General features: G+C 48.5%; 1 protein-coding gene across 1 annotated transcript in view; it reads right to left on the reverse strand.

The window, feature by feature from the left end:
• Nucleotides 1-23,674, reverse strand: part of CACNA1H (calcium voltage-gated channel subunit alpha1 H) — a 343,498-nt gene that overhangs the window by 95,880 nt on the left and 223,944 nt on the right. The window contains exons 8-10 of the mRNA XM_056866218.1: nucleotides 12,481-12,573; nucleotides 10,322-11,093; nucleotides 7,360-7,778 (exon numbers count right to left, since the gene is read on the reverse strand). Coding sequence (XP_056722196.1) covers nucleotides 7,360-7,778; nucleotides 10,322-11,093; nucleotides 12,481-12,573 — 1,284 coding nt within the window. The remainder of the gene's footprint in view (nucleotides 1-7,359; nucleotides 7,779-10,321; nucleotides 11,094-12,480; nucleotides 12,574-23,674) is intronic.

The raw sequence follows: 23,674 nt of genomic DNA on the forward strand, positions 1-23,674 counted from the left end.
GCCGCAAATAAACTATCTGAATCTGACGCCGTCGGTGGATTCCCCCCAAATACACTGACTCGTTTGGACCCGGGCCAAATTCTGATCATCACCTTCAACGTTTTCTTGAGCAGTGCATTTTCAGAGCTCTTGGCGTTTGGAGAGTCTTGATCGCGGCAAGATTTCCTCCCGTTGTTCAAGCCCAGGAGGAAGAAAACATGGCAACATTAAGGCCTCTGCCGCCATCAATTTATCTCCAGGCTGCGAACAGAAAGCAGGAATTTCCAAGCCAAGCCCCGCGGATGTCTCCGTACGTGCTGGACTGTGGAAGCCACAGCTTAGCTTGCAAACAAATTGGCTAACAACAGCCAGGTTTTCCTTCTAAGTGCCTTGCGCCGAAGCAGATGGAGATCAGAAAGTGGTCCTCTGGGTTTTGCCCGGGGCTGCTGCACGAGAGTTAAAGCATGAGGAAGCGCAGCCGGTCGCCATGAGCCTTTTTTTCTTGCCAGGGAAGCTCCAGGCGACGGTTTGCAAAGCCGGAGATACAGAGCGCCCTCAGATCTCCAAGCGGTAACGAAACGGGAGGAGGGAAAGTGGTCTTTGCTCAAAAAAGGAGTGGGCTGAGGCGGAAGTGGCAGAGCCAACCTTTTGACAATTGACAGAAAGGACTGTCCCTGTTTTCATAGAACTGTCGAGTCGGAAGGGTCCACAGAGGCCATCTAGTCCAACCCCCTGCTTAATACAAGATCAGCCTAGAGCAGCGGTTCTCAAACTGTGCTTCATGGAATTCAAAATTCAGGATGGAACGAAACCCACTGGAAGAACGCAATTTTGAAATCCAGTCTGTTTGGATTTCCACCCGCAGTTCATACAAGACCTTCATTCTGTGTATTATAGTTACACTCTCTGCCTCTAGTATTAGTCGTTCAGAGAGGCAGGAGAACCTGGTTTGATTCCCAACTCAGAGAATCTGGAGAACCGGGTTTGATTCCACACTCCTCCATATGAGCAGCGGACTCTAATCCGGAGAACCGGGTTTGATTCCCCACTCCTCCACATGAGCAGCGGACTCTAATCAGAATCAGATTTATTAGTACGGCATATGCCAGTAAAACATTTGTATCATCTATACATGAGATAAAAGATTACATTGATTTTAAAAAGACAATACCTGGCTAAAATTCTTGACTAATATTTAAGAAACTAAAATTCACTAAATATTAAAAGAAAAAATTAAAAAATAATCTAGGTGCCATGGCCCAACTTTAAGCAGCAGACTTTATATATGACTGCTAATCAGATTTATGAATACGGCGAAGTCACCAAAACACCCATATCAATTACAAAATAGAATTAAAAGATACAATATCGAAAACTATGGGATATATAATTGTTAAATAGATAAATTAGCTGAAAACCTCAGATTAAAATAACATTCTCCATTTTAGGTTTGATTGCCAAGCCCCCTGCTTTGTTTGGCAGATCTTGTACATGGCAGCACAAAATTTAGCTACTTGTTTCATCATCCGGGCTGACCCTTCCCATAGGAGATTCCTCAGCCTCCCTTAACTCTAATCTGGAGAACCGGCTTCAATTCCCCACTCCTCCCCATAAAGCCTGCTGGGTGACCTTGGGCTAGTCATAGTTCTCTCAGAACTCTCTCAGCCCACGTGGAGGTAGACAATGGCAAACCACCTCCAAACGTCTCTTGCATTGAAAACCCTACAGGGTAGCCATAAGTCAGCTGTGACTTGACTGCCCTTTCCACCACCACCCGGCGGGGGAGAAACCCCATATAAGAAAAGCCCCGCTGGATCAGACCAAGGCCCATCAAGTCCAGCCGTCTGTTCACACAGTGGCCAACCAGGTGCCTCTAGGAAGCCACAAACAAGACGACTGCAGCAGCACCATCCTGCCTGTGTCCCACAACACCCAAGATAACAGGCATGCTCCTCTGAAACTAGAGCGAGAAGGTATGCATCATGACCAGTACTCATTTTGACTAGTAGCCATGGATAGCCCGATCCTCCATGAACATGTCCGCTCCCCTCTTAAAGCCTTCCAAGTTGGCAGCCATCACCACACCCTGGGGCAGGGAGTTCCACCATTTGTGTGAAGAAATATTTTCTTTTGTCTGAAGAAGAGTTGGTTTTTATATGCCGACTTTCTCTACCACTTAAGGAAGAATCAAACCAGCTTACCATCCCCTTCCCTTCCCCTCCCCACAACAGACACCCTGCGAGGTAGGTGGGGCTGAGCAAGCTCTAGAAGAGCTGTGACTAGCCCAAGGTCACCCAGCAGACTTCACGTGGAGGAGTGGGGAAACCAACCCGGTTCACCAGATTACAGTCCACCACTCCTAACCACTGCTTTTAACCACTACACCATGCTGGCTCTTTTGAATGTCTCACCCTCCAGCTTTAGATGACCCTGCATTCTGGTATTATGAGAAAATATTATCTTGGTATCTCTGGTATTATCTTGCAAGAAAGGAGAGTGATCGGCCAAAGACTGACTCTCGGTGAGCAGAACCAGTCATAGCGGAAGGAGCGGGGTTCCTGCTGAAACGGAAAGCCCCGTGTCGCTGTAGTAAAGAGAGACCAGGGGCTGTGACAGCATTGCTCCCTGATTTCCCTGCCTACCCCTACATTGTTCTGCCCTGACACAGAGGAACAAAGGGTTGGAGCATGCAAATCAGTTATGAGGTTTGCCAACCTCTAGGTATTAGCTGGAGATCTGCTATTACAACAGATCTCCAGCCTACAGAAATCAGTTCACCTGGAGAAAATGGCCACTTTGGCAACTGGTCTCTGTGGCATTGAAGTTTCTCCCCTCCCCAGTCCCCACCCTAGAATCATAGAATCATAGAGTTGGACGGGACCACCAGGGTCATCTAGCCCAATGCAGGAAATTAACAACTACCTCCCCCCCGCACATCCCCAGTGACCCCAACCCTCCCCCCGCCATGCAGGATCCCACAATCAAAGCACTCCCCACAGATGGCCATCCAGCCTCTGCTTAAAGACCTCCAAAGACGGGGACTCCACCACCCTCCAAGGCAGCACATTCCACCGTCGAACAGCCCTCACCGGCAGGAAGTTCTTCCTAACGTTTAGGTGGAATCGCTTTTCTCTTAGTTTAAATCCATTACTCCGTGTCCTAGTCTCTGGAGCAACAGAGAACAAGCTAGTTCCCTCATCAACATGACATCCCTTCCAATATTGAAACATGGCTATCGTGTCTCCCCTCAACCTTCTCTTCTCCAAACTAAACAAACCCAACTCCCAAAGTCTCTCCTCATAGGGCATGGATTCCAGACCTTTGACCATTCTGGTCGCTCTCCTCTGGACACGCTCCAACTTGTCAATATCCTTCTTAAATTGTGGAGCCCAAAACTGGACACGGTATTCCAAGTGAGGTCTGACCAATGCAGAATACAGTTGTAGTATTACTTCCCTTGATCTAGACACAATACTTCTATTGATGCAGCCCAGAATTGCATTGGCCTTCTTAGCCGCCATATCACACTGTTGACTCATGTTCAGTTTGTGGTCCACTAAGACTCCCAGATCTCTTTCACATGTACTGTTGTCAAGCCAACTCTTTCCCATCCTCTACCTGTGTCTTACTTTACCATCTATCGAAGTTTGGCTTATCTTGGTTAAGGAGAAAAGAGTAGCTTGCAAGCTCTGAACTGGATGGCCTGGGCTAGCCTGATTTTATCAGATTTCGGAAGCTGAGCAGGGATGGTCCCGGTTAGTCCTTGGATGGGAGACCACCGAGGAAGTCCAGGGTTGCTATGCAGAGGCAGGCAATGGCAAAACCCTCTGTTTGTCTCTTGCCCTGACCTGGATGGCCCAGGCTAGCCCAATCTCGTCAGATGTCAGAAGCTAAGCAGGGTTGACCCTGGTTAGTATTTGGATGGGAGACCACTAAGGAAGTCCAGGGTTCCTAAGCAGAGGCGGGCAATGGCAAACCACCTCTGGCTGTCTCTGCCCTGACCTGGATGGCCCAGGCTAGCCCGATCTCCATAGAAGCTAACCAGGGTCACTACGGTCAGAGGCAGAGGCAGGCAATGGCAAAACCCTCTGTTTGTCTCTTGCCCTGACCTGGATGGCCCAGGCTAGCCCAATCTCGTCAGATGTCAGAAGCTAAGCAGGGTTGACCCTGGTTAGTATTTGGATGGGAGACCACTAAGGAAGTCAAGGGTTGCTATGCAGAGGCAGGCAATTGCAAACCACCTATGTTCATCTCTTCCCTTGACCTGGATGGCCCAGGCTAGCCTGATCTCGTCAGATCTCAGAAGCTAAGCAGAGTCGGCCCTGGTTAGTACTTGGGTGGGAGACTACCAAGGAAGTCCAGGGTTGCTACACAGAGGCAGGCAATGGCAAAACCACCTCTGTTCATCTCTTGCCCTCTTCTGGATAACCCAGACTAGCCCGATCTCATCAGATTTTGGAAGCTAAGCAGAGTCAGCTTTGGTTAGTACTTGGATGGGAGACCGTCAAGGAAGCCAAGGGTTGCTATGCAGAGGAAGGCAATGGCAACCCCCCCCCCCCCGCCGCCCAGTTTGTCTCTTGTGTAAGAGCCCTATGGGGTCGCCATCAATCAGCGGCAGACTCACAACATTTCTCCCACCAATAGACCAACGTAGTTATTATTTGTACAAAGGTAGCCTCTATTCATAAATTGTCAGAACAGAATAAAACCAAAAGAGCAGACTGCGCTTGTGAGTCTTATGGATTGGAATACTTTAGAATAAAGATCATTTGGGCCAGAGGTCAAACTGTGCTAATTCACTTACTTGCTAAACAGAAGATTGGGACGTATTAGTGGATATTAAGTTTTGGCAGAGAGGTGGTTTGGTTAGAACTGTTATTCATTGTTACTCAAACAGCAATTTTGTTATTTTTTTGTTACTTTCATGACTGTTTTTCTTTTTTGTACACTATTTATTATTCAGCAGAAAATTAAAAATGAAAGAAAAAAACAATCTGAAACGATTCCATGCGCTTTTCAGGGAATAACACACAGTCGTGTCTAGGGCTTCCAGGAACCCGCCGGACAAATTGGTTTTGCTTCCGGAGTTAAACGCTGAGAGTTTACACGGTGTGAATTATTTATTTCTCAGAATATCAGCTGTAAAGGGGAAGGGAGGCAGAGAAAGCGCACACCAGATTTGCGGAGGAGGAGGAGGAGGAGAAGAAGAAGAGTTGGCTTTTATATGCTGACTTTCTCTACCACTTAAGGAAGAATCAAACCGGTTTACAATCCCCTTCCCTTCCCCTCCCCACAGCAGACACCTTGTGAGGTAAGTGGGGCTGAGTGAGTTTGGAGGGAACTGTGACTAGCCCAAGGTCACCCAGCTGGCTTCATGTGGAGGAGTGGGGAATCAAACCCGGTTCGCCAGATTAAAGTCCGCCGCTCCAAACCTCCGCTCTTAACCACTACACCACGCTGGCTCTCAGTAGACGCAAAGTAGCCACAAAGGTTGGTGGCGCTGAGAGAGCTCTAAGAGAGCTGTGACTAGCCCAAGGTCACCCAGCTGGCTTCATGTGGAGGAACGGGAAATCGAACCCGGTTCACCAGATTAGCCTCCGCCGCTCATGTGGAGGAGTGGGGAATCGAACCCGGTTCTCCAGATCAGAGTCCACCGCTCCAAACCTCCGCTCTTAACCACTGCACCACTCTGGCTCTGAATCGGTCTAACCTCCGAGATTGAACTGTTCTTCCAAGAAAAGGGAGAAGATCAGAATCCAAGAAGCGAGCAGCTTTCCCCATCCAGCGTCTCCACCTGCCGCCTCTCGCTGTGAGTCACCTCTTTTCATTCCAGCCCGGCAAGAGGGACGCCGCGTCCTCGCCTTTCAGAAACCGTTTCTTGACACCATGCTGTTCTCAGTATTAGTGTGAACAGTATGCTTCCCCCTCCCTTCTCTAAATACTAAAAAAAAATCCACAACACTGGAGAGATCTTTTCATGCCGGGGAAATCAGGGTTTGTCTCGCAGTCAAGATCAGAGTATGCCTGGGACAGGGGCGAGATAGTTCAGCTGTAGAATCATAGAGTTGGAAGGGACCACCAGGGTCATCTAGCCCAACCCCCTGCACAATGCAGGAAATTCACAACTCCCTCCCCCCTCCCACACCCCCAGTGACCCCTACTCCATGCCCAGAAGATGGGCAAGGTGCCCTCCCTCTCATGATCTGCCTAAGGTCATAGAATCAGCATTGCTGACAGATGGCCATCTAGCCTCTGTTTAAAAACCTCCAGGGAAGGAGAGCTCACCACCTCCCGAGGAAGCCCGTTAGAAAGTTCTAACTGTTAGAAAGTTCAACCCGTCAGTTCTGGTCCGACCTTCTGGGGCAACAGAAAACAACTCGGCACTATCCTCTCCATGACAGCCCTTCAAGGACTTGAAGATGGTTATCCTATCACCCTCTCAGTCTTCTCCTCTTCAGGCTAAACATACTCAGCTCCTTCAACCTTTCCTCATAGGACTTGGTCTCCATCTTTGTTGCCCTCCTCTGAACATGTTCCAGCTTGTCTACACCCTTCTTAAATTGTGGTGCCCAAAACTGAACACAATACTCTAGGTGGGGTCTAAGCAGAGTAAAGCGATCTGAGCCCAGCAGGCTGATGTTATTAGGATAACCCTCCAAGAGCCAATGAGGATGGAGAAGCCAGCTAGGTAATTGGTCCCAGTTCTGCCACATAACGGAGAAGAGGATGCTGAAGGAAGAAGCCCTCCAGGTGAAGTTTGACCAGATGTTTCATCCTGATACCCAGGCCTGAAAGACCCAGGCCCTAAATAAAGATCCAGACCCTCATACTGGATTAAGGTTTCATTAGGCTCAAATGTGCATAGCAAGAAGGCCTGACTGAAGTTGAGATGTTCACAGCTTTGGTAGGGAATTACAGATACCAAGAGGAACATCTGGAGTTTCATCAACGCTGCTAAGATCACAACAAGCTCAGGCCGACCTTGGAAAATGACCGAGAGTTACCGAGAGACGTAGGGATGGCCAAAATACAACTATTGTTAGAAAGTGGCCCTCCTTCAAGGATGGCTGCGCGATTGCCATGGGAGTTTAATTATATGATAGTAAGCTGTACTCATGCTTGAATAATAATGAGTAGATGTGCCAATTAGTATTGTGCTTTCCAAATATGTATAACGGAAGGGGGAAATGAGATGCTATATATTATCTGTGATTGGGAGTAACGGTGTGCTTCTCTCTTATTTGTGTGCACAGAAATAAACTTTTACTCTTTTCATGCCCGTGGTGTGTGGTTATTGGCTCAACAGCACCAGCGCCAAACCTGTTTATGGTAATACTCCCGTTCTTGAGAAACCCGTTTGATCCAATAGGGGCCACCTACCTGCTCGTGATATTCAATACCCATGCTCAATGTGTTGATCAAGATGGCAATCATGATCCCGCGATTGAAGTACTTGCTCTCCACAATCCTCTTCAGCTTGTTGCCAAAGGCCTTCCAAAGTCGGCAGACTCGGTTCCTCTCCTCCGGCTTCTTCTTCTTCTTTTTCTTCTTCTTGTTCCTCTGTTGCTGGATCTGGTCTCTCTGGTCCCCATGCTTCACATCCTGGGTGAACTCGTAGACCCCAGTGTCGCCGTCGGACTCATAGCTGTCCGATTCGCTGAACTCGAACTCGGGGTCCTCCAAGATGCTGGCGCAATACGGGCAGTTCTGCAGCTCGCAGTTCAACATGCTGGCCTGCGGGCTGGGCAGCGGGCAGGAGACGTTCAAGCCCGACAGCCTGCTGGACGTCCGGAAAAGACCTGCAAGTCAAAGAAGTTATTTGTGTCACTTATTTAGTTGATTTTTATCCTATCCTTCCCCGATTTAACAGTGATATCCTAAATTATTGTCAGAAGTCCCAACAGAATCCAGAAAATTTATTGTATGTGGCCATTGGCCATTACACATAGCTGAAACATAGTAATACATCGATATAAAAAAAGCAAGTCAGCCATTAAAATGTTAAAACAGATACCAAAATATACTAACATATACTAATTCATCGTTTTAAACTTGATAGCTCCTTCAGAAACCTTAGATCTTATTTTCTTTGCTGTTAGGGCAAACAAAGAAACCCTATGTGTAACATAAACATCCATGCCGGACAGCAGAAATTTAATTTTATCCTCATCCAAAATGCCATAATAATGAATAATATTCCTGATAAGAATTTGGCCCTAGGACCATCATACAGGGGGAAAGAAAGAATATAATGAGGTAAGTCTTCCAGTTTTGAGGATCTGCTAATGCACACGCATTGTTCCCTCAGTAATCGAGAATTTTGACCAGCCAATAAAGCGAGTCCCAACAGTATGTTATCAAGTTTCTTTAGTACCCTAGAACACCTGCATTTATTGCACAGTACCTAGGAATCCCAACCAAGTCCTCCTAAATCTCGATCTCCACTCCTATCCCCACCAACCATTCATGCTACTTTTATGCGGTTGTTCACAGTTCCTCTTTCGGCGGTCAATCAAGGCAAGATAGTACTTGAGCAATTCCACATTTCATAAATTACGTAACTACGTCCCCTTCCTCACAGATCAGAGGCCTTACCTTTGCCTTCCCTTTCTTCTGAATACACCAGAAAAAAGCACCCCGTTCGTTGTTCTGAACACCCCTTTCCAACCTCAGATCATTTTGAGCGGTAGTTTGAAGGACACCATCCCTACAGATCTGGGCTTCTTGTCTGCAGTTCTGCCAAGAGAACTGTCCCATCTTCTATTCCCTATACAGATTCCCTTTCCCCCAAACATATCACTTCGCTTTTGAGGAAGCCACACGAGGTTCTTTAGACAACCTCCCAGTTTCCTTTGCAACTGGTAATATTTGCAATTGTTCCATTAGCGACTCCCTTTTTTGGGGAAACTCCCGCCCATCTCGGATTCCTTTCTCCGACATATTGTCTAGATCGGGGCTTCTTAAACTTTTTCCACTCACGACCCCTTTTCGCCCGAGAAATTTTTTACGTGACCCAGGTATATAGGAATACAAAATAGGTATACAAACCAAACATTTACTGAAAATAAAATCATAAAGAAACCTTTTACTGTTGCCAATTTTTTTGCAATACCCTCATTCAGTTACACGACCCCATAAGGGGTTGCGACCCACAATTTTTGATCTAGATCAGCGGTGTCAAACATATGGCCCAGGGGCTGGATCTGGCCCCTTGGAAGCTCTTATCTGGCCTGCGAGCCAGCCGAGGCCGCCCCACACTCCCAATCTGGGCTGGGGAGGCATGGACCGGCCCCACCAGGTGACACTGATGTCCTATCCGGCCCTCATAACAAATGAGTTCGACACCCCTGATCTAAATGCTGAACCCTTCCCCACCATCTCCGCAGCCCTTACTGCAGTGCAAACACACACGGTCTGCAGAAACTTCAGAAGCCATAGAAGAGTGATTGAAAATGCTACCCAGTTGCTGTGACCGGAAGAGTGCTTTGCCCCTCCCCAGGAGTACCCAAATTAAAATAAATTATGCAAAAAAGCCCCAGTTGGGGAATGCGTTATGCAAAACCAGAGGACTTGATGCAAATCTGCTCAGCTTGCACATGAACGCTCTCGAGACGCATCATCAACGCATATCAGGCAGCGCTGAATACCTTTGGCTCAGCAAGAGGGATAATTCAGGTCCTCCAGGTCTTAAAAAGAAAAATGACAATGACAAAATGCATCCAAAGTGGGCCCATTTTACAGACCGGCAATTGAGGTCCAGCCGCTCCAGGCAGCGGAGGCCTGGTTCTCAATGCAAGGCTCCATAGCTGAACACCACAGCAAGCCTTTTTCACTTTCATCAATTGCTTGGCCTCCCCATCCTCCCCCAACTTGATCTGGGGGACCACTATCTGGGGGACCACTATCTGGGGGACCAGGCCTGTCTAGTGTCTACGAACGGAAGGAAATGCCATCTTTTTTTTTTTATGCAAAATGAAGAATGAGTTTTAAAGTATGTTTTAATGTATGTTTTAACTACTGTTTTATTATTATGTTGTGTTATTATTTTATTTTTTATTATTATGTTATGATTATATTAGGTTGCTCTGAGCCCAGCTTGCTGGGAATGAGGGTGGGAGAGAAACGCAATAAATAAACCAACAAGCAAATAAATAAATAGCAGCCCACCCTCCACCCCATACACTGTGGGAAAGGAGAATCCCATAACCCGTGACGTTTATGAATCGCTACCCGTACTGATATGAGGCATTTCCCAGTAATTTCCATGAACCCCCTTTTGACACAAGTCTGTCACCTCCCTTTGCCCACCACTGCCTCGAAACTACATTAAGGAGCTTCTTACCACGTTCTCCTACCAAATGCTGGAGCCTCTCGTAAGGATCCACGTTCAAGCGAGCCGGGCTGTTGACCATGGCCATGGGGGTGCCGCCGCCACCGTTTTTCTTCCCTTGGGGGGCCAGCGCGACCCCGGCCCTGCTCGCGGGGGAAGGCAAGATGGTCGGGTAGTTCGTGTTGCCACGGTTCGCGAGCCTGATGCTTGCTGAGACGTTGGAAGACTTGCGTTTCACCTGGGCCCCTTCCGCGCGGCAGTCGGCATGGTAAACGCTGTGGACGGAGTCCGAGTCCGGGGAGCTCCGGAGGTTGGGGGACGATGGCGGAAGCATCAGCTGGCCTCCGGGTTTCATGACCTTCAGTTCCAGGTCGCAGATCTCCGGGTTCAGTCGCGGCCCTTGGGGGCTCCCGTTGCTTATGTGGTAGTGGTGGTGGTGGTGGTGATGGTGGTGGATCAGGTGGTGGATGGAGGTGATGCGCTTTTTGCGCGGGCGGCCTTGCCCGCCGGCACCGCTGTCGGGGTCCACCTTTTTCCGCCGCTTGCTCTGCCAGTTGTTGTAGACGCGCAACGTCCGCCGTTTGACTTTCCTGAAAATGTGGCAGATGTACTTGAGGAGTTCATCGTAGCAGCTCCCCGGCTCGGAGAAGCTGGCGATTGTGCTGTCGTTCGAGAGGTAGCGGGCTCGCTGCTCCTTCATCAGCTGGTTCTCCCGTTGTTTTGTTTCAGAAAACTGTGTTGCTATCACAACCAGGCACAAGTTAATCATGAAGAAAGAACCGACCTGGGGGGGAAAGCCCAAAAGGAGACAGATCAGGCATAACCCCGGGCAGGGCGCGTGTCTAAAAGGGACATGCTATTTCCCTGGCCTTTGGAAGTGGACAATCAAAAGGCAACCCTAACCGAGAACCATATCTATGACTACATGTCATACTACAGAAAAGAGCAACCAAAATGATCGGGGTGGGGGGGGAGAGTGACTGCCCTCTGAACAGTGGTTGAAATGCGTAGGGCTGTTTAGAATAATAGAATCATGGAGTTGGAAGGGACCACCAGGGTCATCTAGTCCAACCCCCTGCACAATGCAGGGAACTCCCAACTACCTCTCCCACACACACCCAGTGACCCCTACTGCATGCCCAGAAGATGGCCAAGATGCCCTCCCATAAACTGCCCAAGGTTATAGAATCAGCATTGCTGACAGATGGCCATCTAGCCTGTTTAAAAACCTCCAGGGAGGAGAGCTTACCACCTCTTGAGGAAGTCTGTTCCACTGAGGAACTGCTCTGTTAGAAAAATTCTTCGTAATGTCTAGACGGAAACTCTTTTGATTTAATTTCCTTTTTCCTTTCCTTTCCTTTCCTTTTATCCCTTAGAAGCTCCTTGATCAATTGATCTTGAGCAGCATATATCTAGTGTTGGAGGGATATAAGGACTGAAATGATTTAATTTCAACCCGTTGGTTTTGGTCCGACCTGGAGCAACAGAAAACAACTCGGCACCCTCCTCTCTATGACAGCCCTTCAAGTACATGAAGATGGTTATCATATCCCCTCTCAGTCTTCTCCTCTTCAGGTTAAACATACCCAGCTCCTCCAACCTTTCCTCACAGGACTTGGTCTCCATTCCCCTCACCATCTTGGTTGCCCTCCTCTAGACACCTTCCAGCTTGTCTACATCCTTCTTAAACTGAGGTTCCCAAAACTGAACACAATACTCTAGGTGAGGTCTAACCAGAGCAGAGTAAAGTGATACCATCACTTCACTTGATCTGGACACTATACTTCTGTTGATACAGCCCAAGATCGCATTTGCCTTTATGACTACATGTCATACTACAGAAAAGAGCAACCGAAATGATAGGGGGTGGGTGGGTAGAGCAACTGCCCTCTGAGGAGCAGTTGAGACACTTAGGTCTGTTTAGCTTGTAAAGAAGGCGCTTAAGGGGAGACATGATGGAGGTCTATAAAATGATGCATGGTGTGGAGAGTGGACAGGGAGGAGCTTTTCTCCCTCTCTCATAATACTAGAACGCGGGGTCATCTGCTGAAACTGGAGGGAGACCTGGCAACCCTAGGCCTGAAGCTCTTCAGAATATGGGCTTTGAGGAAGGCTACTTATAAAAACATACGACGGGCATGCCCGCCTCTCTGGGCCTGCCCCATACTTACTATTATAAGTAGTATAAAATATATAAAATTGTAAAAAGAGTGCGCGTCCATGACGTAGTACATGATGTCGACCCATCCTTCCAGGGTGATCACCTGCAAGAAGAAAAGAGAGAGAAGTTACTACTGGGAAGAGAGATGATGAAGGGGAGAGATTTATAAAGGGCTTGGTAGTCTTCCCCCCACCCAACTTGATGTCTTGAACACAAGAAGCTGCCGTCTACGGAGCCTGGCCCTTGGTGAGAACATAAGAACATAAGAAAAGCCCTGCTGGATCAGACCCAGGTCCATCAAGTCCAGCAGGCTATACACACAGTGGCCAACCAGGTGCCTTTGGGAAGCCCACAAACAAAAGAACGTAAGAACAAAAGAACGTAAGAAAAGCCCTGCTGGATCAGACCCAGGTCCATCAAGTCCAGCGGTCTGTTCACACCGTGGCCAACTAGGCGCCTCTACGAAGCCCACAAACAAGACGACTGTAGCAGCATTTATCCTGCCTGTGTTCCACAGCACCTGATATAATAGGCATGCTCCTCTGATACTGTAGAGCAAGGGTTCCCAAACCTTTCGGGCCACCGCCCCCTTGGTTCCACAAACTCAACCCCAGTGCCCCCTACCCTATAAAAAGCATTATTCAAAATAGGGGTTTGCATGATTCACTAAAGAAGATAATAACAATAAAATTTCAAAACAGTAACAATTCATTGCACATCTATTCAAAATCAAATTAAAACTTTTTAGTTGAAATTTATTCAGCAAAACTGATGAACTTGAGCCAGTGGTACCAGCTCTTCAAAGTCTGGGGGAAAAATTCTGACCGTTTCCACCAAATTTGCCAACATGGTGCCGTGTCTTGACCTATTGTAAATTAGTGAACAACACAGTTGAAGGGGCCTACCTCTAGCGCCCCCCTGCTGCCCCCTTGCCTCTTTGTGCCCCCCTAGGTAATCCCACTGCCCCCCCAGGGGGTGGTACTGCCCACTTTGGGAACCACTGCTGTAGAGAATAGGTCTATCAAAGTCAGTCGTTTCTCCTTTGACTGGGTCTCTGGCATTTCCCATCACCCACTAACTGATCCTTTCGGCTGGGGATCGAACCTGGGACCTTCTGCACGCAAAACGGATTGCCACTGAGCTGTGGCCTCTTCAACGCTCTCCCGCTTTCTTACGCATTACGCCCTATGCGCAATTCATATGAAGTGAGGTTGTGGCTCAGCGATGGAGCCTTTGCTTGGTGGGCTGAAAAGTCTCAGGTGTGATCCCTGCCAGGTGCCCGAAAAGGACCTTCCTTTGGCTGAGCCCCTGGAGAACAGCTGCCAGTCAGAAGAGACCATACCGAGCTGGACGGGCCAATGGTCTACCTGGGTATAAGGAAGCCTTGTATTCTCATACGTCCCACATACCATGCACGCACAAATTCGACCGATAGTTTCCTATCCCATTTCGTGCTCAGCTGCCTCTCCAACAGCGCCAGAGCCCTGTTTTCCTTCAGTTTGACACGGTGACTGGTGGAGGTGGTTGTTTTACCATTCCGAGCAGTTGAAATGTTCAAGAAGGTTCCCTAACACCTCGGCAAGCTGGACCGAGGACTAAGAAGGTCTCGCTTTAACATCACGAAGCCACTCTCTACGAAGGTTTCAAACACCACACGAAGCGGTTCCTCGGTGGAACAGGCTTCCTCGGGAGGTGGGGGGCTCTCCTGCTTTGGAGGTTTTTCAGCAGAGGCTAGATGAAGGGGAGAGATTTATAAAGGGCTTTGGAGGTTTTTCAGCAGAGGCTAGATGGCCATCTGTCAGCAATGCTGATTCTGTGATCTTGGGCAGACTGTGAGAGGGAGGGCAGGAAGGGTTGCATCAGTGCTTGGCTCTCGTGACCCATTCTTACATGCCCAGGGTAATGCTGATTGATACTTTGGGGTCAGGAAGGAACTTTCCTCCAGGCCAGATTGGCCAGGGATCCTGGAGGGGGTTTTTTTTTTGGCCATCTTCTGGGCATGGAGGAGGGGCCACTGGGGTTATGAGGGGGAGGTATTTGTGAATTTCCTGCATTGTGCAGGAGGTTGGACTTAGGGTTGCCAAGCTCCAGGTGGTGGCTGGAGATCTCCCGCTATTACAACTGATCTCCAGACGACAGAGATCCATGTCCTTTCTGAAGGACATGGGAACCAGTGGTCTATGAACCCTCAGGGTCTCACTTAATAATCAAGGAAAGTGCTAACAAAATCAAAATTGAAAATCAACTGAAGAAGCTTACGCGAAACGAATACCTAGCCGGAGGTATCGTCTTGGCTCTTCTTGGCTCTTCACAAAGAATCGTTGTGGAATGGAGATTTGCACATAAACCACAAGTTGGTGGTCATTAAGACTATTTTACTTTACTATCACTTACATGACGGACTGATTTACTCATTAAGTTGTCAAGGTGTATGAGAGTAATACTTACCTTGGTTCTGTTATTTAATTTTTTATTCCTTGGCTTGTTAAAGTGTATGAGAGAAATACTTACCTTGGTTTTGTTACTAAATTGTAATTTTACATGCAGTAATGACGTTTGGTTTATCATTGAATATCATATAGAACTTTGAAACAAAAAATTTGTTGTGAGCCCTCGTGCTGCTTTTTTTACAACTACGTTATTATCAGCACAGGTATTGTGTTTGTTAAGCTCCAGGTGGTGGCTGGAGATCTCCCGCTATTACAACTGATCTCCAGACGACAGAGATCAGTTCCCCTGGAGAAAATGGCCACTTTGGCCATTGAACTCTACGGCATTGAAGTCCCTCCCCTCTCCCTAGACTCCACTCCCCAAATCTCCAGGAACTGGCAGACCTAGTTGGACTAGATGACCCTGGTGGTCCCTTCCAACTCTTATGATTCTACGGTTCTATCTTTATCCTTTTCCCCCTTTGGCTTTGTCCGATATGGGAACCACGTTTGCACACACACACACACAACTTTTCTGCAAATCTACACTCTCTCAGCTTTAATTTGATACCTCCAGCCATCTCTCAACCAAGTCGGGACGCGTCCTACCAAATTACCCTAAATCGGCCTTGACTTTGCAAACAGACACACAGACCAACGTCAAGCCTCCGCTAGCGTCCGGGGACGATCGCAGGGCGAGATCTGCCATGGCCCCTGGAGGGCTGCAGCGCAAACGTCTTCGTGGGAGGAATATCATCGCAGTAATGAGGACTGCGCGGGTAACCCCAGGAGAGGCCTACGGTTTGCTCAGGACCTGGCCTTCGCTTCACACTGACAGCGCAAACAAGACCAAAGCTAGAGGCTCCAGGATAAATGGAGTGTGGCACCAAGGATCTGTCTGCAGAGGAACTGCTGTTACCATGCTGCCCTTGTACAAATCTATGGGGAGACCACACTTGGAATACAGGGTGCAGTTCTGGTCCCCACACCTCAAAAAGGATATTGCAGAGCTTGAGGAGGGGCAGAGAAGAGCAACCAAAATGATCAGGGGGCTAGCGCAACGTCCCCATGGGGAGCGGTTGAAACGCTTAGGGCTGTTGAGCTTGGAAAGAAGGCGGTTAAGGGGAGACAGGATAGAGGTCTATGAAATTATGCATGGTGTGGAGAGAGTGGGCAGGGAGAAGCTTTTCTCCATCTCCCATAATACTAGAACGTGGGGTCATCTGCTGAAGGAGGGTGAGAGATTCAAAACAGATAAGAGGAAGTATTTCTTCACACCGCTCATAGTTAAACTGTGGAACTCCCTGCCCCAGGATGTGGTGGCGGCTGCCAACTTGGAAGGGCTTTAAGAGGGGAGTGGACATGTTCACGGAGGATTGGGCTAACCATGGCTGCTAGTCAAAACGGATACTAGTCATGATGCGCACCTATTCTCTCCAGGATCAGAGGAGCATGCCGAATATATGAGGTGCTGCGGAGCACAGGCAGGATGCTGCTGCTGCAGTCGTCTTGTTTGCGCACTTCCTAGAGGAGCGTGGTTGGCCCCTGTGTGGACAGACTGCTGGACTTGATGGGCCTGGGTCTGATCCAGCAGGGCTTTTCTGATGTTCTTAACCTGCTCTCTGAAGCCTCGGCCATTTTATTTTCAGAGCGTGCAGCCTGATTCTCTTTGAGCACAAGACCGGGCTTCGTTCCCGTTTCTCAACTGTGCGGCCTCAAAGAATACACCCAGAAAGCGTGGTCTAGCGAGGCCTCCTTTTTCAAAAGTCGCCTGCAAAATCTGCTCCGGAGGCGCGTGTTAAAATTGCATAATTGTCGTCGCGGCCGCCACTGCTGTTAGCGTTAAGTGTTTGAACAAGGCGGAAAGAAGGTGTAATTAAATGGCAAATCAACAGCATACTTGTGTTTTCCATTTCCTTTCCGTCGCCGGGAAAAAGGGAGCGGAGGACTTAATTAACACCGAGAAAAACGCGCGGCGTTAGAAGCCACACGCCACATGAGGGACGCTGGTTAACACAAGCAAGCTCCCCGACTCATGGGGTAATGACAACTGTCTTTCCCTGTATGGATAAAGCCCTGACCTGGATGGCCCCGGCTAGCCTGATCTCATCAGATCTCGGAAGCTAAGCAGGGTCGGCCCTGGTTAGTCCTCGATGGGAGACCACTGAGGAAGTCCAGGGTTGCTACGCAGAGGCAGGCAATGGCAAAACCCTCTGTTTGTCTCTTGCCCTGACCTGGATGGCCCAGGCTAGCCCAATCTCGTCAGATGTCAGAAGCTAAGCAGGGTTGACCCTGGTTAGTATTTGGATGGGAGACCACCAAGGAAGTCCAGGGTTCCTAAGCAGAGGCGGGCAATGGCAAACCACCTCTGGCTGTCTCTGCCCTGACCTGGATGGCCCAGGCTAGCCCGATCTCCGTAGAAGCTAACCAGGGTCACTACAGTCAGTGCTTGGATGGGAGACCACTAAGGAAGTCAAGGGTTGCTATGGAGAGACAGGCAATTGCAAACCACCTATATTCGTCTCTTCCCTTGACCTGGATGGCCCAGGCTAGCCTGATCTCGTCAGATCTCAGAAGCTAAGCAGAGTCGGCCCTGGTTAGTACTTGGGTGGGAGACTACCAAGGAAGTCCAGGGTTGCTAAGCAGAGGCAAGCAATGGCAAAACCACCTCTGTTCATCTCTTGCCCTCCCCTGGATAACCCAGACTAGCCCGATCTCATCAGATTTTGGAAGCTAAGCAGAGTCAGCCTTGGTTAGTACTTGGATGGGAGACCACCAAAGAAGTCCAGGGTTGCTACACAAAGGCAGGCAATGGCAAATCACCTCTGTTTGTCTCTTCCCTTGACCTGGATGGCCCAGGCTAGCCTGATCTTGTCAAATCTCAGAAGCTAAGCAGGGTCGGCTCTGGTTAGTATTTGGATGGGAGACCTCCAAGGAATACCAGGGCCCTGACACAGAGGCAGGCAATGGCGAACCACCTCTGAACCTAGTCTCTTGCCTAGGAAACTGTATGGGGTTGCCATAAGTCAGTTGTGTCTTAACGGCAAAAAAATTCCTTTTAATTGGAGGTGCCAGAGATTGAACCCAGGACCTTCTGCACACCAAGCAGACGCCCTACCACTGTGCCACAGTCCCATCCCCAATGGAGGCCATGCAGTTGAACCTGTGGCATCCAAGAGGTGATCAAATGTCTCTCTGGTGCCAAAACAGACCACTAGAGCCCCTTAAAAGACTGAGAACAAAGAAGGGGAAATGCACTCATATTTTCATAGAATCATAGAGATGGAAGGGACCACCAGGGCCATCTAGTCCAACCCCCTGCACAATGCAGGAAATTCACAACTACCTCCCCCCAAACACCCCCAGTGACCCCTACTCCATGCCCAGAAGATGCCCAAGGTGCCCTCCCTCTCATGATCTGCCTAAGGTCATAGAATCAGCATTGCTGACAGATGGCCATCTGGCCTCTGCTTAAAAACCTCCAGGGAAGGAGAGCTCACCACCTCCCGAGGAAGCCTGTTCCACTGAGGAACCGCTCTGTTCGAAAATGCTTCCTAATGTCTAGACGGCTCGTTCTCCGTGCCTTCACGGCATGCGAGGACGCTGAATTTGAACCACTAATTGTCTACGCCAGCAGGCCCCTCGTGAGAAAAATCTGTTTGTGATCCTAGCCAGATCCTGCCAGCTAGGGTTGCCAACCTCCAGGTGGGGCCTGGAGATCTCCTGCCATTACATCTGATCTCCAGACTACAGAGATCAGTTCTAATTAGGTACCCAAAAGGTCAAGAGAACACAAACAAAAGCAAAAATCCAAGGCCCAAGGCCTCTAAAAATTATGTAAGTACAACATATGTGTACATTTATTCCAGGTTAAAATATAATACCACGTATAACACATATAGGGCACTGCAACAGCCTACCAAATTGACATACTCATATAACAGATTAAGACATAAAATAACAGTTATACTCTGACTCTGATTTTATCCTGGAATAAATGTACACATATTTTGTACTTGCATAATTTTTAGCGTGTATAGCCTTGGATTTTTGCTTTTGTTTGTGTTCTCTTGACCTTTTGGGTACTTAATTCTGGCATTTAGAGTTATGTTCCCCCCCGGCGGTGCAGAGATCAATTCCCCTGTAGAAAACGGCCGCTTTGGAGGGTGGAGTCTATGGCTTTATACCCCACTAAGGTATAAAGCCATCGACTCCAACCTCCCTCTCCCTAAGCTCCACTCCTAAAATCTCCAGAAATTTCCCCACCCTGAGTTCGCAATCTACCCATACCCCTATCTCTTCGGTTTTTTAAATAATTTTTTTATTGCTTTTTTATTAAAAAAACCCTATTTCTTCCTGAGACGCATCTTTGGGAGTCGTTTCGTGACAGCTGTGAAAACAGCTGTGCCTTTCCCTTTACCCGCCGTGGTGGAAAATGAGCCGAGGGACCCAAATCGTATTTCTTTTCAGGCTGGCAACCACCGGAACGGAATAGGGAGGTCAGTATTCCCAGGAAAGAGGCCATTTGCCGAGAAGCATTATCCCGTTTTTTTTTTTTAAAGAGTGGTCGCGGTGGTGGGGTTTCGTGGACTTCTCGGGGCGCGTACCCCTGTCGCAAAAAAATGCCAGCCAAGCAGTTGCGGGGGAAGGAGAATGCTGGATTTGAGGAGCTGTTCCTGGTGCTGCCGAAAAATCGCAGCGGTGAGACCTGACTCCCAAATGGGGTGCGCTCGCCCGATGCGGGTTTTCTCGCAACCCTAATCCAAATGCAAGCAATTTAATTTTCTCTTCCTAAAAAAAAAAAATCTCAAAATTTGAAGGAGATAACAGACTTTTGCAATAAACGAGATTATCAGCCTCGATCGAGAAAAATCAGGCAGGAGCCAACGCAAACTGGACGATCGGAACGGTCAAAAATCCCGTCCCAATGGCAAGAACACCTTTCACCTCCAAGACAAATAGGGTTGCCAGATATGGTTTTGTAACTGGAGGGAGACAGGGGAGGCGGATACTTTCTACGGGGGGGGGGACGACTGTCACTGCTGCGCGATGACGTCCCTTCCTGCAAAACCTGGAAGTACCAATACCAAGCCGGGGCGACACTCGAGGGCTCGTCCAAAAACTTTATGGAAACCATCAAGTTTTGGGGTGAGCGCTATAGTGTCACCCTGGTCCCTTTGGCCATTGGACTCCATGGCACTGGAGTCCCTCCCCTCCGCAAACCCCGCCATCCTCAGGCTCCGCCTAGGGTTGCCAAGTGCCAGGTAGTATAGTAAAGACTAAGCAGTAGAAACGTATGCTGAGTAACGTTAGTTGAGAAAATCAAACAGCACCAAGCTCAATAAATGATTAATAAATGATTAATAATTCCAATTCAGATATAACACGACTTCAGACTGAAGCAAATCAACACATTCTGACCATATAGACATGAACATATATTTAAACATATATTAGAATCACCATATATGCTGGGGATTTTGAATTTCTACCATTACAGCATATATGGTGAGTCTAATATATGTTTAAACATATGTTCATGTCTATATGGTCAGAATGTGTTGATTTGCTTCAGTCTGAAGTCGTGTTATATCTGAATTGGAATTATTAATCATTTATTAATCATTTATTGAGCTTGGTGCTGTTTGATTTTCTCAAGTGCCAGGTAGTAGCAGGAGATCTCCTGCTAATTCAACTGATCTCCAGCCGATAGAGAGCAGATCACCTGGAGAAAAATGGCCGCTTTGCCCATTGGACTCTATGGCATTGAAGTCCCTCCCCTCCCCAAACCCCGCCCTCCTCAGGCTCCGCCCCAAAAATCTCCCGCCGGTGGCGAAGAGGGGCCTGGCAACCTTAAATGGAAAGCGAGCAACTGTTTCTGTACCTAAGTCCAAAGGCTGCACCATATAGAGAAATGCCAGGGAACCAGTTCTCGTACTCAGCACCGGACACCTGGGAAGGTTTCAGGCAGGGCGGGCCGCCTCCTGCCCGTCGTGGTGCTTTTTACGCTAAGTGATATTGGCACAGTGGACCCTGGCGGGCCTCCAGGCCTTGGGAAAAGCCCAACCTGGCCGGCCTCAAGTGCCAACCAACGAGAACATGTGACCTCAACCACAATGCTGGAGATCTCCTGCTATTCCAACTGATCTCCAGCCAACAGAGATCAGTTCACCTGGAGAAAACGGCCGCATTGGCAATTGGATGCTATGGCATTGAAGCCCCTCCCTTCCCCAAACCTCACCCTCCTCGGCTCCACCCCAAAAACCTCCCTCCAGTGGCAACCCTACCATGGCAGCTCTAACACTGAAACGATTCTTCCGACAGAAGCTTTTGGGAGCCTGCAGATCCAAAATGTCTCTCTTGCTATTCGCCATAGACCTTTGGCCTCCCAAAACGGAGCTCTCAGCACCCCTTTACTGCTGCAGCATCTGTAGTCTGTCAGGGAATAAGGTGCTGAACATCACAGGTATACACTGCCAGGTGTACAACACACCTGTCTCCGCTTCATGAGCATGCGTGGTGTAGTGGTTAAGAGCAGTGGTTCTAGAGAACCGGGTTCAGTTCTCCACTCCTCCACAAGAGAGGCGGATGCTGATCTGGTGAAGCGGGTTGGTTTCCCCACTCCTTCACATGAAGCCAGCTGGGTGACCTTGGGCTAGTCACACTCTCTCAGCCTCACCTACCTCACAGGGTGTCTGTTGTGGGGAGGGGAAGGGAAGGTGATTGTAGCTGGTTTGATTCTTCCTTAAGTGGTAGAGAAAGTCAGCATATAAAAACCAACTCTTCCTCCTTCTCTTCTTGTTCTACTTCTTGCATTTGCATTTATTTAGTTACACCCACTGACACCCACCCCCCATCCTTCCAGTTCTCATGGAATTTGACGTTTCCGTGATGGGAATGACCTCTGCAGTAACTGGGATTGTACCGATTCAAACGGATCCGCTTGACTATACAGTTAAGCCCCCCTATGGAACGCCTGGTAACTTAGAATCATAGAGAATCATAGAATCGTAGAGTTGGAAGGGACCACCAGGGTCATCTAGTCCAACCCCCCGCACAATGCAGGAAATTCACAACTACCTCCCCCCACACCCCCAGTGACCCCCTACTCCATGCCCAGAAGATGGCCAACGCTGCCCTCACTCTCATGAACTGCCCAAGGTCATAGAATCAGCATTGCTGACAGATTCTTCCTAACATCTGGCCATGGGTTGCAGGGATCCCAGCTGGAATTCCAGATTCTCACGACTCCTGCTCATTCAGAAGCACAAAGACCCCTCTGAATGCTGCTGTTTTAATTATTCAACTGATGAACAAATGGGGACGATTTTTTAAAAATGTTTTAAAGTTTTGTTGTATATTATGTTTTTTTATATATATTGTATGTGCTTTGATAACGTTAGCCGCCCTAAGCCCGGCCTTGGCTTACCAAGGGATACCAATCAAATAATAAAATAAAAATAAAATAAAGAGTGGTTGAATGAATGCAAGCGGGCCCAGGACCAATGAGAAGCTACAAAGGTGCCTACCCTGTTGCCCACACTAAGCCTCCAAGCAAACGGAGATCTGGGGTCGTCCCATACCCAGCATGGAAACATTTCCGAATTATTCCATGCTGAAAAGAACATTAAATAATGGTAAACTTTCACTTAATAACTATCATAAGAACATAAGAAAGGCCATCAGACCAAGGCCCATCCAGTCCAGCAGTCTGTCCACACAGTGGCCAACCAGGTGCCTCTAGGAAGCCCACAAACAAGACGACTGCAGCAGCATTTATCCTGCCTGTGCTCCACAGCACCTAGTCTATGGTAATTGGCCTGCTCCTCTGATCCTGGAGAGAATAGGTATGCATCATGGCTAGTATCCATTTTTACTAGTAGCCATGAATAACCCTCTCCTCCATGTCCACTCCCCTCTTCAAGCCTTCCAAATTGGCAGCCATCACCACATCCTGGGGCAGGGAGTTCCACAATTTATCAAGTCTTCCCATTGCCCCACTTCACCACTGACTGGCAGGAGCAGAGATCTCGATAAAGTCCTTGCTAAACCAAGTTGTAGGGCTTTCTTTTTTGGGACTGCGGGAAGTCAGGCCCTCCGAGTTCCTGGGGGACTTGTTTTATAAGCTTTTAAGCCTCCCCAATAATTCCTTCTTAATCATCATGTTCCTGGCTAATGGATCAATTAAAGAGCCCCCCCCCTCTCCCCTCTCCAAATATAGCTACGATTCAAGGCTTCCCATTAACTCAACACGCCATTGTTTTAATCGACGGAGATAAAAGTGACCGCAGGCGCCGGTTTTAATTCCGCTGCAGAGAAAGCAATTTCAGACGAGGGACGCAGCAAAACCGGAAACCGGCTGCCGGAGAGAGGCCGAAAGAGTCTATTAAGATGATTGGCGGGCCAGTATCCGGAGGGCGATGCCAAATTCAATAGCAATGCCAATTCTCCGAGTGAGCCAAAGAGAGTCTGACCCCAGAGGATGAGAGCGAATTTGGGAGTTAGAAAGTCCGACATTCTGGGGGTGATGGTGGTGGAAGTAATGGCTGTCCAATATGCCATGGAGAAGGCTGAAATTGAGGAGGAGGAGGAGGAGGAGAAGAGATGTTTTTTATATGCCAGCTTTCTCCACCATTTAAGGAAGAATCAAACCAGCTAACAATCACTTCCCCTCCCCACGACAGACACACTGTGAGATAGGTGAGGCTGAGGGAGCTCCAAGAGAGCTGTAACTTGCCCAAGGTCACCGAGTTGGCTTCATGTGTAGGAGCGAAG

The sequence above is a fragment of the Euleptes europaea genome, chromosome 21 (genome assembly GCF_029931775.1).
Source record: "Euleptes europaea isolate rEulEur1 chromosome 21, rEulEur1.hap1, whole genome shotgun sequence".
Taxonomy (NCBI): Eukaryota; Metazoa; Chordata; class Lepidosauria; order Squamata; family Sphaerodactylidae; genus Euleptes; species Euleptes europaea.